Source organism: Alosa sapidissima, chromosome 10, assembly GCF_018492685.1.
Source record: "Alosa sapidissima isolate fAloSap1 chromosome 10, fAloSap1.pri, whole genome shotgun sequence".
Classification (NCBI taxonomy): Eukaryota; Metazoa; Chordata; class Actinopteri; order Clupeiformes; family Clupeidae; genus Alosa; species Alosa sapidissima.
This window is the reverse complement of record NC_055966.1, coordinates 5,833,791-5,852,374: the sequence shown is the minus strand read 5'-3', so window position 1 is coordinate 5,852,374 and position 18,584 is coordinate 5,833,791. Positions and strand designations below refer to the sequence as shown.

At 45.2% G+C, this 18,584-nt stretch overlaps 1 protein-coding gene across 1 annotated transcript; it reads left to right on the top strand.

Moving 5' to 3' along the window:
• Nucleotides 1–3,153: 3,153 nt before the first annotated feature.
• On the top strand, nucleotides 3,154–14,588 carry si:dkeyp-69b9.3 (myocardin). The gene is given in 16 exon segments (XM_042107359.1): nucleotides 3,154–3,515; nucleotides 4,852–5,033; nucleotides 8,273–8,329; nucleotides 8,434–8,489; nucleotides 8,651–8,717; nucleotides 9,163–9,288; nucleotides 10,267–10,463; nucleotides 10,630–10,770; nucleotides 11,001–11,198; nucleotides 11,200–11,306; nucleotides 11,540–11,681; nucleotides 11,899–12,381; nucleotides 12,967–13,065; nucleotides 13,361–13,498; nucleotides 13,777–13,831; nucleotides 14,016–14,588. Coding segments are annotated over 15 exon segments (2,349 nt in total). The 5' UTR covers nucleotides 3,154–3,515; nucleotides 4,852–4,978; the 3' UTR covers nucleotides 14,444–14,588.
• The last annotated feature ends 3,996 nt before the right edge of the window (nucleotides 14,589–18,584 follow it).

Here is an 18,584-nt window from a genome sequence, read left to right as displayed (position 1 = left end):
TGTACAATAGGTGCTTGGTCATGTGCATTAGATTTTTTGGTTACTATAGCAAACCTAATGTATGTAGAGCAAAGAGTGTATTACTGATGTTTCTGACTATTTCTTTCTACCCAAATGCTTACAGTAGCATTGAAATGAAAAACAATGATTTGTTGTGTTGACCTGTGACACATGAAGTATCATTCCCAGTGTGGCTAGTTAGCTTTTCTGCCATATCTTTAAGATCTTTTAGGGCTTGTAACCCCTGCCTCCACACACACACACAATCATTTGTTATCCCTAAAATACCCCTAGAAGTCCTTAAGGTCTCTAAATGTCTTTTTGTGTTTTGAGAAAAGCCGCAGTTGAGCACACTGCTGTCCCTTGTCTTTTATTCAGCAAGGGCCTTACTGCTGGTGCAGCACCCCAGAATGGGTTGCGTTGAATAGGGACAAAATGTCAAGATATTTCAACAGTTTGTATAGAAACTTGCCCACCCAGTTAATTATTCCAGGTGTACTGTACGTGCCAGGTTGGGTTTTCTGAATATTCTTCTGCTGTAATGACCTTGGAGCTGTGCCTTGTTGTAATTACACTTAAGTTCCACTGGGGGGCAAACTCATTCTATACAAGAGAGAGGTCTCGCAATTGTATGTGATACTGTATCAAAGAAATGATGCCTACATTTCCAGACAATGCAGCAGTCTATTTGTTACTCAGTTGCTATGCCATTACTATTGCCAATATATAATACATTTCTACATACACTACCAATCAGAAGTTTGGGGTCACTTAGAAATGTCCATTCCACTTCATTATAGACAGAATACTAGCTGAGATCAGTTGCATTGTTTTTTTAATCAGGGCAGCAGTTTTCAGATTACATTATGTGCTTTCATAATTGCAAAAGGGTTCTCCAATGTTTTCTCAGTTAGCCTTTTAACATGATATCAGATTTGTAAACAGAATGTGCCTTTGGAACATTGGATGAATGGTTGCTGATAATGGGCAATGAAGATTTTGCATTAAAGATCAGCCATTTCTTTGCACAACAGTCGTGAACCCTTTTGCAAATAGCTTGCCCATCTCTTCCTACTAGCTACCCCACATACCATTTTAGTCCTATGAAAATGACCAAAAAATGCAATCACACCTTATTTTATCCTTCATATCTTCATGTGCATTTGTTGCAGAGAGCTCAAATATTGGCTCAACATGAATAAAGTATTGTATTTGCAGACAAAATAATGATTGATGCCATATGCATGCAAACGATTTGTTTAGAAGACCCTCAACATTACCAGTTTTGCACTTTGTTCCATATCTAGAGCCTTATATAAAACTAATGGCCATGCAGTACAAACTTGTATTCATCCTATCATACTGAGAACATATCTGTCATCCACCCTACAAAGTTGGGCAGACTAGGAATAATACTTTTCAAGATATTAATGCCCAAACATGGCCTCCAAGATAAGGTATTTCTGAGAGTATAAAAAATCTACAAAGTCCAGGGTGAAAAAAAAAAATGAAAACATTGGAATTTAACAAAATTATTTTACAGGCCTTAGTTTTGAGACCTAAATATTAGGTAGACAAACATTGAGCAACATCTGAACCGGTGCAGCAACCATTTTCCTGGATTTGGTCTGATTTGACACGGAATAACCCAGAACTGAATAGTGGAGCTGCTTTTACCTGAACCTTTTAGTTAGTAAAATGCTTTCACCATTGAGAACACAACAATCTGTGCTCTGTTCAAAACTGCGTGTGTGTGTGCGTGCCAGACACAGGAAGGGAGAGAAAGAAGGAGGGTAACAGGTGCTAATCAGAAAGGGTTTCCTGAAATGGGTGTGGGAATGTGGGGGGCCACGAGCATTACATCAGTTTTCCTCCTATAGTTTTCAATGGCGTCACTGGCACAACCACACATACAGAGAGCACCAAATCCTGCAATAAACAGGTGAACACACACACACACACATCCTGATGTATGAAGCACAGGAACTCCTACACCAAACAGAACACAGGTTGTTGAAATGCATTAATCCACACTGCAGCAGTGGGAGGTCTCTCACAACTTTGATGTCTGTTGTTGTCAGTCCCATCCTGTCAGGTCAAACATCTGTTACTCCGACTTTAAACCAATCTATATTTAATAAAACATCTATATTTATGTTTGTGCCCTCACCAGATGAAATGATTGGGGTCTGACTTCCTGTGCCCCCCCCCCCCTCCCCCACCTACTATCGTCTCTTTTACCCTGTGACGAACACCAGACCCCCGACCTGCTGAGGCAGCACACACCGACCTGTCTGTCAAACTGACTCAACAGGTGGCCCAGTAACGACCTCCCTTCCCCCCACCACCCTTCCCTTCAACTGCACCCGATCCAGCTACCTCCCCCAACCGACCCAGGCACGCACACACACAGACAGGCACCTATGCATTCATACATGTGTCCAAGTGTACACATATATACAATAATACAAGCATTATGGTCCACGTTCTAATGATCTCAAAGCCTCATGTGATGGGGCAACTGGAAACTGAGTCAGGATACCAAGCGTGACATTTATAAACAGTATGAAGTCCTAAAGTGCCATGAGAGAGAGGATCATGGTCCTATCTGAAATACTACACATGTGTATGTGCTGAGCAGTGTAGTTAAATAGGCCTGTGTCAAATGGAAATATTTCACCCACATACACACACTGAAAAACAAACTAACATTGAAACATCGCCATGTCTCTCCCTGTTTATCAGGGCCAAATTAGAACAACTACGAACAGTTATAGTGATTAATATCAGGCTTTCCATTTTGAGTTGAAGTTGAAAAAAGGTAAGATGATGTATTACGGATGAAGTCAGACTGTTGCACAGTTGAAGGGAATGAAAATACGCCTGTGAAATATCCCGTCGCACGTGGATGTGCAATCTGCCCTGTCACACACATGCTGATAACAAGGACAGCGTGGAAGATAGAGGGGACTGCTAGTCACCAAATCTCAGCATCAATCAATCACCAGCAGATGTCTGTGTGCAGGGTCTATGGGGTGTGCTGTGAAAGGCTACAGGGAAGGTGTGGGGGAGAATGTGTGTGTGTGTGTGTGTGTGTATGTCTCTGTGTGTGTGTGTGTGTTGGGTTGGGGGGCAGGGGACTGATTTGACAGCTTCACACAGTTGGCATGACCCAGGAGGCAACGGGGTAAGAGGGAACGAGGGGGGAGCAAGAGCGCGACAGGGAGAGAGAGAGAGAGAAGAGAGAGAGAAGGATAGGGTGAATACTGAGAGAGGTGACAGAGGAAGGAACTTTGGAACCCCTTTCCTCCCGAATTCACCATTCAGGGACAACTTTCTGCGTGAAAAAAGAAAGCAACGCGCGGAAGGCAGATAGATATCTCTGCAAAACTGTCGAGAGAAATCTCCTGATTAAATGCGCCTGACTGAAGTTTTCTCCCCCTCCTCTGTCAGGTCTCTCTCTCCCTCGCCAGTTTAATCTTCAACTTACTCTGCCGTCCCTAAGGGATCCTTCTGTAAGTAACTATTCTGTTTTATTTTCTAACGATTTCCCCATGTTCCAGAGCTCTCTGTGTGTATGTCTATATGTGCTTAGTGTGTGTGTGTTGTGTGTGGACGTATGTGTGTTTATACATAGACATATGCGGAGACAGACAGATATTCCCAGTGATTTGTACTCAATGATTTTACTTATGCATGCAGAGCAGCTGGGCATCTTGATCGATGCTGAAATGAAGTGGTTGTTCATGAAAGCTGGGTACAATAATTAAGTGTAAAGCCCTGAAGTTACTCCTCCATTTTCCCTGGTAACTCTATCTTCTGCGCACACACTGTGGATCAGTCATTTTTGGGCCCAGAGAATTTTTTCCCCATGACTGTGTGAGAGTGAATCTGCCCAGTTGAATATATTTCCTCCTCTTTCACTGGATGACACTGTTTTTGCCACTGGTAGCAGTAGGACTTGGTACAGTGCACACTCCCGTGCCTCTGTTTCTGTCAGTCACCCTCTCTCTTTCCCTCCCTCCCTCTCTCTCTCTCGCTCGCTCTCTCTGTATTTCTCTCTCTGTGTTTGTACCTTGATCTCTCTATCCTTCTCTCTATGTTTTTAGCATCTCTGTCTCCGTCTGTGTGCCAGCTGCTCTCTGGGGGATTAGTGAAGTCTGTCGTAGAGTGTGTGGCTCCGTTCTTGGGGCTGGTCTGCGTGGCGCTCCTGCACTTGGACTCGTGTTTGCTGGGCTTTTGCTTCGTCTCCCCTATTCCGAAAAAAGACTGAATATTTACACTCTGCTGACGGCTGAGTGTTCCCCTGTTCTCAGTCATACATCTTTGGAGAACTTTATGTTCTCTACCTTGAGTTCAGCTGAAAATCAAACTCTGCGGCCATGATAGCTCATTCGGTAGTTCACATAAAGCTTTAAAGCAACACCAAAGAGTTTTTTGTACCTTAAAATAATGTTTCCAAAATCGTTTCAGTGGTTCATCAACTCGTAACAGGGTGAACGGCACTTTCTGCATTCGCTTCGCGGCCCTCTATCGGCTATAACCGCAAGTTTGCCGGATCGGGTAGCGGATCTGTAGTTCGATGGAATGAGACATGAGAAACTACAAATTTTACTTGCATCTGATGTCGCAATACATCGTACTTTCAAAAAATAATGCAACATATTCTACCTTGTCTGTGGACATTGTTATTTGCAAAGCTGGTGCTTGATAAACAAATAGTGTGTGCAACAGAGGAAAAGTTATTTGGTGTTGCTTTAATTTCCGTTTGCGGTGAGAAGAATGATTAGTGTCCTGAACCAGCAGGAATCTGACGTTTTTGTCTCTTCCCACCTCGTTGTTTTTGTCCAGAGGCAGAGGCAAGGTTCCATTCCTCCTGGGTTCTTCCTGTGGGAGATTTAAAAAGCCAGGATCCTCCTCTCCACTTCTCCGACCCTTCTTTCTCTCTCTCTGTCCACTTTCTCTCCATCCTACCATCATGACCTTGCTGGCCTCCGAGAGGTCAATTCTCATTCGCAACAAATTCCGCTCAGGTAAGTGCCCAAGGGTCACGTGTGTGTGTAGGAGGTGGAGGAGGTGTTTGTAAAACAGCCAAGGGCAGCCATTTTGGATGGGAGTCCCTGATGAGCTGGAGGTTGTCAGGAGCTAAGAGAGGGAGAAAGGGATTCAGTTTTATGGCTCATTTAAATGAAATACAGTGCCATTGTTTTGAATATTTGACTGCACTAAAATGACATTGTGTATAGTTCTCATAAGGACAGAGTATTTTTCCATTGTAGCTGCTCAATTAGCTTTAGGCCCGGCAGTCATATAAAGTGTGTGTATACACTCTGATATTTTACACTGGTTTCGGTTTTCAACTTTAATACTTCTCATCTCATCATGATTTGCCATGGTGCCTATTATCTCATCAAAAGTTGATCCCCCCCCCCCTCCCTCAATATTTTCTGCCTTTGTAATAATGTGTTGATGTCTCGAGGCAGAATAAAATGAACCGAGATGAACCAAAACAAAACAAATTTACACATGTACACAAGGGCAGATAAAATGTTGTCTACTGATCACTACCCTTTTTAAACTAAATTTGTATTTACATGACATTACATTTCAATCTGTGTTGCACTGTTTTGATACAAAGGCCTATTTCACAATACAGTCAGCATTGTTTTTATACTTAAAATAACACCTATTTACATTGATTGAAAACATGTTCCTTGATGTGTATACTGCCAGGATGGTGGTACATATCCTATGAGAGAGAGACATACAGTCTCATGTTCTGTAGTGTGTGAGGGTTCTCACTATTGTACTCACCGTTAGTAAATGACATTGGACCACAGTCTCCCCCCTCTGAAGGACAACTGGACATTAAACAGATTGGCTCTGCGGGCTACCACCGGCACTGGTCAGAGTTTGTGCTTCCCTACTCGACACCTCTCAAGAAATCGCTGATTAGGGCCCTCAAACAAGCACCCAGCCCAGCGTTCACTTTTGGCACAGTGCTAATTGAAAACTCATTGTGCAAACCCCTTGTCCATTCACACTGAGCCCAGTCTCGTGTGTTGACCTTCCATGGTCTTGGTCAATGAAAATAATGAACCACCAGGAGAGTAGTGGTTGGAGGAATAGCGGAGGAGATCCATCTAAGCCGTCTTCCTCCTCACATGCTCACATGTTGTAGGTTATTGCCTAATGAACACCATAGATCATAATATCTCTATTTGTTTACTTAGTAGGCTCAGAATGTTGTGTGCTGTGTCACTATGTGAGGCCTTATCGGTGTTTGGTTCAACTGTAATGTCGTTGTAATGACCATTGACCAGAGAGACCCATTTGGGTGTTGTTTTGCCGAGGCTTAGTGTACGTGAGATATGCTTCTAGAGCCTCGCTCTTGCCAGCATGGCGACCTTTTATCTGGCCCAGCCCTTGCCCTGTCATGTTCCCTCATTAGAATGATCAGAGCCTTCTGGAAGCTAGAGTGTCCAACACAAAAACATCCGACTTCATATTGAATTCATGTGAATTATCACAGGGGCTCTGGAGGTCATTTGGTCTGCACCTGTAGCTAAGCAGATTGTCACTGTTTAGTCCCCTGTGGAATGTAGAGTGGAGGGGAATGACCAGGCTGATGTTATTCGGTCAAGTGCTAGCGCTACCACTCGCTCCTCCCGGCTTTGAACATCTTTTTCTTTTTTTTGGTGCGCCATGCTGTTTATCTCCCTTAAGAGACTGATAATGTGGCCAAGGCAGGAATCGGCTGCTGTTAATCCTTTTAGAATCCTGTAGGTAGGACAGGGGGGTAATTATAGTGTATAATGAGATCACAACTCATCATTTGCCTGCAAAAAAACCACATCAGACGACAAGTCATATTAAAGCCATATTGGCTAACTAACCTGTTTGCAATTTGTGAAAGCGCATATGAGAGGAAACATTTCCTCCTTAAAGCTTAAAAGCCCCAAAACAAATTCCATCACGTCTTTCCCAGGTCAATTTTCTCTGCAGTGAGTTGTTCGTCTTTCCTCATTTTCTTTGTAGAAAGGGAAGATAACCTGTGTTAGAATGATTGCATATTCTCTTCCTAATGAAAGGTGACAGAGCATTGGCTTTCATTAGGCCTAGGTGTTCAATTCATAGTGATGACAGGAGATTTCTGGCATATAACTGAAACAAGGAACTCAAACTGGGTATAAGTGAAGTACACATTAAATAACAGTGAAACAGTGAAAAATTGGGTGATTTTTCGGAAACGTGTTCTTTACATTAACATTTCATCATTCTTTTCATTTCATTGCTTCGTCAGACTGGCACATTGGTAACCCTTTTCCCCTATTTCCTAAGAAAAGAAAGGGAATGGTCTCCTTGCCAGACAATACTCTAGAACTCTCAAAGCAGTGAAAAATGTTGGGCCATAAGTTAACAATAAATAATACCAGGACTACACAGCTCTGGACATCAACATGTGACTTCAGCAGACTCCAGCAGGGTTTACTGTCAGTTTTGAGAATGGCTCTTTGACTCATTTGAAGGAAAGGCCTATCAGACAGCCAGACTCCTTATCTGCACCTGGAGGAGTCCGTTTAGCGCGGCAGCTGGCAACAGGCGCCGGCTCCACCGCCAGCTGCACTTGGGGCAAGATGTTCTCTTTTCCTGGCTGAGATCAGCTGATAGAGAGAAAGAGAGGAAGAATTTACTTAGCAGGCTTGACAGAGAAGCAGTGTGTGAGTGTGTGTGTGAGAGTGAGTGTGTGTTTTGGGGGGTGAGCTAGAGAGAGGGAAAGAGAGAGCGGGACAGCTGGAGGGGGGATGGAGGATGACAAAAATAGACATACTGATGGATAAATAGTTACCCTCCACTCTCCCTCTCTTTCCTCCCTCTCACTCACTCTCAGATCTCAAAACTCAGCAGTGAGGAGCAGAGCCCTGATACTTTACATCGGGTGCTATGGTTCCACCTGATGCCATGGAATTCTTCTGGCTGTCAGAGGGAGGGAGGGAGGGAGGGAGGGAGAGGGCGAATGAGTGTTTGGGGATTGTGCACATATGACCGTGCAGATATCTGCATGTCTACTGGTACATCTCCACTGACGCATGAATTTATGGGGAGGCGCCCCATTGAAATCCTTGATACGGCTGGTGCAACACGGAATCAGATCGTATGCCACCGAAAGACGTCCGAATGTTACTGACATATCATGTGATTTGCATTGAATATTTATGGGCTAGGTTAAACTAATCTGAAGGAGCTTAAATCCTGTTCTTGTGCTTTTCAGTTTTGCAGTTGAGAATTCAGAATCGAAGACAGCAAAATGAGATCAACGCTGATTCTGGTGTGTGGACATAACAGCACTAGCATTAGTCATTTGTCATAAGGATAAAACTACACCACATGACCGTGACACATGAACTGATATTTCTCTATTTCATTCTTCAGGACTGAAAGGTTCTTGCCCACCTAAGCCAGGGCTGAAGGATGCGAATGAAGCTGTGGTACGTACTGTATGTCAATCAATGAATGGATAAGCGTGATTCCTTAAGATTCTTTAGCAAGTGTGTGTGTATGTGTGTGTCTGTGTGGGTGGGTATGGGTATGTGCCTGAGATGAGAGACTTGCTGCTATTGTACGTTTTACCTGCTGTTTCCTGATTCAGCGTCAAACAGACGATGGCGCCACTCAGAAGATGCCCCCTAGTGGTCATACTGCAGAAACTGCACAAGGTGATGCTTCACCCTGGAGCAGGGAGCCTCCAGTTATACCCAGTATTCATGTATCTTCTTCCCTGACAGTCTGCTATTTTCAAATACCACCAACTGGCATTTAATCTTGACAAATGGCCTTTCCCTCAGATATTTTATCTAACATGCTAACTTCTCAACCATCAACCTCTCAACCAAGTCTCGTTTGACACACAGCCCATAACCTGTAACAATAGGAGTGTGTGTCAAATGGTTGGAGTGTGTGAAATCCTCTGTGCTATATACTATCTCATGTTCTGCATTCATGTCTGAAGCAACAACAATGTACATGTAGGTAAAAGTAGGCTTTCAATTTTCAGTCCTTTCCAGCAATGACAATTATTTCATTTCATTTCACTTTCCTCTCTCCCACCTCCATGTCCCCCTGGTCTAATCCCTGTCCCCCATCACGTGCTTCTCCCCACAGACCGGGCCATCGGCAGGGCTCAGAGGCACAAGAGGGCGCGGCTGGCTGATGACCTGCCTGAGAAGATTCCGCTTCGCCACAGCCCCCTGGAGCTCCGCAACAAGAACATCCTGCCCCTGGAGAACAGTGAGCGCAACGTGCATCCCCACATCCCCACTGCACCACACAGCACAGCACAACACAATGCCACTCACATCCCCACTACACCACACAGCACAGCACAACGCCACACCACTCACATCCCCACATCCCACCACACAGCACAGGCAAAACGCAACGCAATGCATCACAGCGCAACACAACACAACACAACACAACGCAATGCATCACAGCGCAACACAACACAACGCAATGCATCACAGCGCAACACACAACACAACACAACACAATGCATGACACTGCAACACAACACAACGCAATGCATGACACTGCAACACAACACAAGGCAGTGCATGACATTGCAACACAACCCAACACAACACAATGCAAAACATGACACTGCAGCACAACACAATGGGATGCAGCACAATGCATCACAACACAACATAATGCATCATAATGCAACGCAACATAACACAATGCAACGCAACACAACAAAACAATGCCACACCCAACACCTGTACACTGTACAAATCTAACTGTTGCAATAAACACTTGCCAGGTACTGTATGATAACTACTAATGCATATTCAACACATATAACCCACCAAGAAAGACACTAGCTCAAGGCCATGGGATGAACTTTCAGAGTACTGTTCATCCATGTGATATCATGCACCATGTATGTTTCACAGTGTCACACAGTGGAGAAAACTCCACCTCATAGTCATACCCATGAGCACAGGGCAGTTTTACTCATCAAGGCTAGTCCCTCCTCGGCCTGCAGCATCCTGACAATAACGACCTTACACACTATTAGTGCTATCAATACACCAAAGCCAAATATATCATTCAACAGATATATTGAACTAAAGTTGACCCAGCTTGTCCTCAGAGCCACCCATTACACAAGCCACCTCCCCTCCCCAGTGCTCCATCTTGTGCCTCATACAGTGTGCTAGTACTGACTCATGTGATTGATGACCTGTCTGTCCCCCCTCATAGCTTCGCTCTCCTTCCCCGTGGCCTCGGACGTCTTCGAAGATGACATCTCCTGCTCCTGCTCCTCCACTTCCTCGTCTCCTGAGCAACTCGGGATGCACCAATCCCCCGCATTTTCCCTGTCGCCGGGGCTGGCCAGTGATCAGTCACTGAGTGACCTTTCGCCTGTGAACACGCCCATGAACCCCAGCCCAAGTCAGGTAGAGGACAGCAATTCGTCAATTCGTTTCTATAATTGATGTGGTGACATGCATTCCGATGCTTTTTTCTTTCATAATCGCTTGGCAGCACATTCACTGAATGCATATTAGAGAGCGCCTACTTGGTTTGTGTGTTTTAAGACTCTCTTTGAAATTCTTTTTGCAGTGCAGCTTGGCGTTGCTCCCGGCAACCGAGAGCATCAACCAGCCAATGACCATGACTGTGGGTGAGACAAACTCCATGGCAACGACCGGGAGATCGAAGGGAATATATATGACCTCTCAGACCACACCATTGCTGCCAAAGGTATGTTTAAACATCACAAACACACACACACATACTGCACATATACACTACCAAATGCATTATTACATACACACACACACACACCACACACACACACACGTCTCAAAGCACACTCAAATCCAAATGCCCAAATATATTCGGCTGCATAAATTAAAGTTAATTGGCTGCTGTTTTTCCTCTCTTCCATCTTTCTCTCCCTCTTCCTCGCCCACTTCAATTCTCTCGCTCAGACAGCCTCCCAGCCCATCCCCCCTGCTCATTCCACGCCGGGCTCATCCCTCGCTTCCACCAGACCCCCTCGGCCCCGGAAGGCACGCGACTCCAAGCCCAAGATGAGGGAGCTGAAATACCACCAGTACATTCCCCCAGACCAGCGGGCAGGGGCGGGCAGCAGCTCGGCCAGCAACTCCGCCCAGAAGAACGCTGCCCCCCGCCCAGCCCGTCGACCCCACCTACTCGCACCTCCTGCAGCAACAGCAGGTGTTCCTCCAGCTCCAGATTCTCAACCAACAGCAGCGGCTCACCGTGGCAACCAGGTAACTTGAACAAAAAAAAAATATGTGCAAAACGTGTTCAAGCCTTGCCTGCTCTCACCTCACTTACTGTAAATCACGCTCCACGAGGCTTGCATTTATGGCACATTTTCTGTTTGCGGCTCTGTTTTGATCACAAGGGGAAAACATTCATTTGATGTTTGTGCAGTTTTTAAAGTTGTTGCCCTTTATCTTTGATCCCTCTCTCTCTCTCTCTCTCTCCCTCCCTCTCTCAGTGGCGACAGCCAGCTGGTGAGGCTTTCTGGTGCTCCACAGCAGACTCAGCCCTCTGCTTCCCCGCCGAAAACCTCAGCGCCTGTGGACACAAGTCCCCCTCAGAAGCCTGGGCTACTCCCTCCTAATTTGGATGACCTCACGGTGAGGCCCTTTCAACTTTCTACTCTTTACCTTTGATATCTTTCCAGCCAGGAGCCACCGGCTTCTTTTGGACTTCTTGTTTGAGTTGAAGATGAAAACACTCATCGTTTCCCCGCCCTCTCTCTCTGTCTCTCCCTCCCTCCCTCCTTTTCTCTTCTTTCTCTCTCTATCTCTCCACCCCCCCCCCCCTCTGTCTTTCTCTGTCTCTCTCTCTCAGGTATCTGAGCTGCGGCAGCACCTGCGTAAGCGCGGCCTGCCCGTGTCCGGCACCAAGCCTGCGCTGCTGGAGCGCCTGCGCCACTTCCAGCCGCCCCTCCCCCCCTGCCCCCCCCCTGCTCCCCCTGCCCCCCCCTGCCAGCTCACCCCCACCCTGGACTCTGGCAGCAGCAGCAGCAGCAGCAGCAGCAGCAGTCCCGCCAACCCCACCCCTGAGCCGCCTCCGGCCAACCCTGGGCACGTCTACATCCAGGCCCCAGGCGTGGTGGCCAGCCTGCCCGACTCCGGCCTGTCCACCGTGGGCTTCCTGGCCTCCAGCACTCCCCCCTCAGGCTCAAGCCCTGGCCTGCAGGCGTCCTCCCCGCTGCCCAGCGCTGCCCCCTGGAGGTCAGAGCAGGCAGCGGCGGAGCTGAGCGTGGAGCTGAAGATGAGGGAGAGGATGAGGAACCGGCCCAGGGAGAGAACGCGAGAGCTCGGCAGCGAGGTGAGAGGAGGGCTGCTGACCACCTGCTGACCACCTGCTTCATCACCTCCACACAGCAACATACATATCTCTACATACATACATATGTTAGGGCTGCCAGGGTGAATTTGTTCAGAAACGCAAAATAAAAAGACAGAAGACATTTCTGTCATGTATTACCATGACCTGATTCACATGCACAGAACCTCCATAAATGAATGGCCATTAAGGGTCACTGCAGTGTCGTTTCAGGATACCTCATTTTATGCTATTCTTTACATGAAGCATTATTTCATGTTTACTTTTGCTCATCGTAAACTCCAAAAGATGGTAATAATATTGAGGAGAAGCAAAGTAAAACAATGAAAATACATGCAACATGTTTTTGAAATACTCATTTCCATATGTGTATGAACTCTCATATGGGCAACTCAAGGTGGCAGCCACATCTCATAGGGCCGATTGGAGTCAGTGGACAGACTGAAAAATGATAAAGATATAAATAAATATTTAGTCTTCATTGGCTCATCACCACTGAGTCAATAAAATGAGCAAATGAATCCTAATCAGCTGAGAACATCCTCTCTTTCTCCCCCTTTTCTCCAGGCTTGTAGAGCTTCCCTCCATCCGTTTCTGCAACAGGAGCCTGGATGCAGCCAAGGCAGAGCTGATCAGGATGGGTCGGCAGAGGCCCTGTTCCCTCAGGTACGCCAGCAAGTCTACCGCACTCAATCTAGTGCTCCGCTATCTGCACCGGAAAATGGCTGAATGAATATCTTAACCTTGAGCTGATTGCAAAGATTAAAAATGTGGGGGAAAATGAGAGGCCAATATGTTTGATGAAGGGCTTTAGAAGTTTTACGCTTAATTTCTTGAGGTCTCTCTGGGAGATTGTCTCTCAAGCATCAAAATTGAAGGTTTGAAAATTGGAGTGGTGCTCAGGCTGCTGTGGTTGACAGAGATTAACCTCTGCGTCTCGTGCTTAATGGCCTACGAATAGGTGTATTGCAACCAGCCGTGTGATGTGATTGGTCAAGATTTTGAACTGCCGAGGCAAATCACGGCGAGCCCGGTGCAAAGTTCACCCAGTGTTCGAAGTCTGGAGGAGGAGCTTCAGGAGGCCATCCAGAGAGTGGAAGTAGGTGTTCATGTGACCCACGCCGTTCACTAAGTCCAAACAGACACGCGTCTATTAGAGCAATAGTGAAAACAAATCACTTGTTGAAGTAGTACCTACGAGGTTGTATAAGATTATGTATGCAGACATTTTATGCATAACATCTATCCTAAGGGTTTCCAGGAGTTGCAATAGCATAAAGCATAATATATTGTGTTTAACATTGTTTATGTTGTAAGAGGCTCAAACTATTTACTTTGGTGTCATGGTCCATTTTGTTTTTGTCTTTCCTATGATAGATGGATCCTAGTCAGTCCATTGATGATATTTTGGAAGGGACCATTGGTCATTCAGGTAAGCTTTACATATGGGTTTGGCAATGCATTTTTGTTCACATGCATAAACTGTCACCTGTTTGAAAAATGTCATTACTCATTGTGCTAATGTCCCTTGATAAATAAAAGTGCAGAATAAATCAATAATTCTTTCTTGGCATCAGCCCTACCACTTTATACGATCCTCCTTATGCTGTTTCCAGGTGATGCCTCCCCTGTTACTGAGATCCAATCACCTGTCAACGTCCTCGCCAGATCCTCCCCACTGCCGCCGCCTTCTGACCAATCACAGGCTGCTCAGAGCCATTGTAAGGATGACAACTTCCTGTCGTCCCCTCTCTGCTCCTCCCTCCTGCTGGAGCTGCCTCCGTCTCCGTCCAACACCCTGCTCCTCGCTCCCGTGGCCCCACCCCCACCACCTCCCCCCATCTGCACCACACCCCCCCCCAGCGCAAACTCCAGGAAGAGGCGTGAGGTCGCCACCTTTGACCCCGCCGACTGGCTGGAGTCGCTGACGTCTGGCTTCCGACCTCTCACCCCTCCCAGGGCACCCTTCCTCGAGTCGGACTTCGGCCTTGATTCAGATCTGAACGTAAACCGGGTCCTGGATCTGATGGTAGAGCAGTGGTGAAGGAGGTCTATAGCCTCTCTGTGTATGTGTGTGTGTATGAATGTGTGTGTGTGGTGAAGGAGGTCTATAGCCTCTCCGTGTATGTGTGTGTGTGTATGTATGTGTGTGTGTGGTGAAGGAGGTGTATAGCTTCTCTGTATGTATGTGTGTATGTATGTGTGTGTGTGGTGAAGGAGGTGTTTAGCCTCTCTGTGTTTGTGTGTATGTACAGTATGGGTATGTGTGTGTGTGTGTGTGTGTGTGTATGTGTGTGTTTGTTTGTCTTGCTGAGTCCCTGTGTGAGTGAGTGTGTATGTAACTGGATGTGTGCTTGGGTGTCACCTTCGTCTCAAAGCCCCATTCGACAGGTGAAAACACACATTGTTCCACGGATGCACCCCTCCATCCAAGCATCCTTCTACCCACCCATGCATCCATTACTGTCAACTGATGTGACCAAACAGATCATTATAGAGAGGCATTGACAGCAGGCCTGTGTTCCACGCAATGTCGAGAGACAGACACTGCTGAGAGATAGAATGAGTGACAAAACAGAAAGAAAGAAAGAGAGAGAGAGAGAGAGAGAGAGAGAGAGAGAGAGCTGCTTTGGTGACTCGTACAAAGACAGAATCACACAAGCATACACATTCTGTATATAGAATACAAGCGCATTTGTGATGTGCCTGGATTTCAAACAAATGTATGTTGTAATACAAAACAAAATGAAGAGAAAAAAGACAATGAAAAAAAAAAACAAATTAAACAAAAAAGAAAAATATGCGGGTTGCCTGCGGACAGTCTCATCGCCCGATTGCCAGACGAACAGTCGGCAGGAGGCGGGAGGCTGTGCCAGCAGATGCTTTCTACACACTGTGTGTTCTGGCAGGGAAGCAGAAGCGCTCCCTGTGTGTGTGTGCTTCATTGAGCTGCTCCTGTATGTGTGTTTGTGTGTGTGTGTGTTTAAATGTGTGTAACTGAGTGTGTGTCAGTGTATGTGCATTAGTGTGTTCAGCCGAATAATGTTCACCATACTGCGCATGCATTTTCCACACACTATATCCAGGTGCCTATGCACCCAAATGCACTTGTCTGTGGAAGCGTACCACGTCTGTGAATAGCCGTTAGCATGTACAGTTTGTCAGTTCAAAAGAGAGTACGTTTTTCTTTCCATGTTTCCTATTGTATGGTCTTAGTCAGGTACTGTGAGACACTGGCAGTGATGCATACTCCCCAGGTGCTCAGTGAAAGGCTCATAATCAGCTGTGCACTGGGAACAGCACACTGCTTTTTTTCTCACAAAAACTGTTATTTAACTGCGACTGGAGATGTCCTCCTGAACCAAGAAACTGTATTGGCAGAGATGTTCCCCCAGAGCAGACGGACAATTGAAGTATAATACTTAACCCCAGTACCACCCAAGGGGCCGCACAGCACTGAAGACCACTAATGGTTAATGCTAACATAAATAACTTACAGTTTTGCTCGAATGTCTGATGTTTCTTTAATCAGACAGGTTCCTGTGTCTGTGTTGAATTTGTCCTCCCTGAGGCTGTGTCGGAAGTGCAAACTCTGCCGCCAACAATGGGGCTGTATGACTCTGTTTACAGAATGTCTGAGCTGAACACAACAAACAAAGACCTGGCCTTATTTGGGGAGACATCCTCTGCCAAACTTGATTACACTGTGATGGGACCGCACAAATGTCACGATCCTCTCTGAATGACTGCTTATGCCTTTAATGCCTTTGTCCCTAAAGTAGCCGGGACAACACAATGCTTACATGTGCAATACGCTAATGTGAAGGGCACATCCACTGGGCAAAACCACACAGTAGGTTTTATTTGCCAGAATGTCCAAAGTGGTTATCAGAGAGGGAGAACGCCTTCCTTATCGTTAATATATGTTTTGTAGCACAGCAATTGTGAGTTCAATTGTTGTGATTTAATTCAGTGCTAATAGGGACAACATGTCTGATAATCAGAAATGTTGTCCTCACTTAGAATGCAATGAGACACTGGAGAATCTAAGTGTCTGTATTTATTAAATGTTTCGCTCTTTAAAATCTGACTGCTCTAAAAATCCAAGAAAAAAAAGTGTATACTTCCAGATGTTCTCAATTTACCCATTGGATTATTTATTAAGTAATTTATTAAAGCATTGGACTAATCTCCTGTTGAAATTGTATGTTTCCAAAACAAATTAAAGTCTTAATTGATTTTTCCCAAACACTCTGATGTGATATGTTATAACATACTGGTATATCATGCATCTAAGTTCATTGTCAATAAGAAAATTATTGTGCCCTCAGTAAGTAAGAGAATAAAGAAATAAAATAATTGTTTTGGATTTACATTTCAGATGCTTCAATGAGTTCACAAACAATCAGTACATATTGCATTTCAAAGCCATTCCACAGTCGCACTTGCAGTTTGACATATATTTCATATACATATTTATATAGCTATGCCGTATCAAGTTTATCACATAAATGAATAATTTAATACACTGGATTACAGTGAATTTAGTCATTATTGCTAGAAAACCATGCTCAGAGAAGCAATTATATTTTTGTAGGCCTATGCATTTTCACTTGAGTAGATGCTCACACCCTCTGTAGGGGTATAGCCTGGAGAAACAACACACTTCATACATGACTGTTTAAATAGAGCTTTTATTACTGGTTACAAGTGATACCCCATTAATGATATATTGCCCTCATTTTTTTTATACATCCCTCTTTGGAAAATGTATGCTCACTGGCATGTTAAATATTAGATCAGTGTAATAAATACAGTTTACATATGTCTTCATAAGTCATCCCAGCCCCCTGTGTCTAGGTTGGTTGAGCCTGCAAGGGCCTTAAAATGTTTGCAGGCTTGTGTGCCTCAGCTGCTGTAGGCCAGGTGATTATTTCACAGCTCTTAGGATGATCTGAGAGATTTCTCATCATTTTTGTTTCACTCTGCCAGACTAAAAAAAACAATAGCTATAGACTTCTATGCCTTGAAAAAACAGTGGGCCAAGGTCATTTGTGGTCAGTAAAATAGGAAAATGTAGACTAAAGCATTTTTGTAAACTACAATTCCTGGGCAAAAAAATAAAAAGAAACTTTGGTAACCATCTATCAACGTGAATCTCATCAGATATCAAACATTCCTCCATTCAGAGGTTAGTTGCGTTTTTCCTAGGCCTAGATCCTGCGCTCGACATGAGTGAACAGCATTTAATGAGTTTCCATATAATGACTTCTGCTGTCCCGCGGATCTTGCTGTTCCCTCGCCTTCCTTCTGAAACCCCATTCTCCCACGATTTCATGGAAATTAAGAGCGAAAAGGTAAGCTACATTTCTTATGTAAAGCAGCCCAATGGCTGGACGACAGTGTTGCTCTCGTCTCTCTCTCTCCCTCGCTCTGCGGGGGATTGCTGAGACGTGTTCGTGCTTTGATCGCCGGCAGAAGGTCAGGTTCATTCGATTTCCACGGTTCATAGCAGAGTTGCATGACTGGGTTCTGCCCCCCTGGGTAGCTAAACTGAGGGGAGCTTAATTGCTTTGGCTTCAGTGCCACTGCACACACGACGGATTTAGCCGATCTAAACTAGCAAACGTCAATATCGCCATGTGGTAAAATGACCAGAATGTGCTCAGAGAGGGTTTAAATCACCAAGGGTCGCTTACCTGTAGGAATTGTAGGAAAATTGCTTTCACAGATCTGCTCTGACCAAACAAACATTGTTTATTGGTTTGGTCAGGGTGTGTTGCAACCTCATGCCCTCAAATATTTTGATCAACCTACTAAGGAAGAAGGCTATCTAAACCAATCATCTAGGCTACCTCATAGTATTAGGTATGTTTGCGTTTATGTCTTCCCAAGCAGGTTATTTTCTCTGCATTTTGAGTAGTCTAGCCTAGGCTATTGCACTAATGAATACATCACGTCAAAGTCAATTGTCTTGTCCCACCTCTATCCATGAGTGACGTCCAACCTGAGAATATTTGTACAGAGGCATTACACATCAGCTGATCCGATCGATCCGTCATACTGCTTTAGCCTACAGTAGGGAGTGGTAGGACACTGGGGTGATACAGCCAGCCCTTAACAGACAGTTATATATGGATACATATATTCTTTAAAAAAATCTTTAATCAATCAGGTGTTCATTG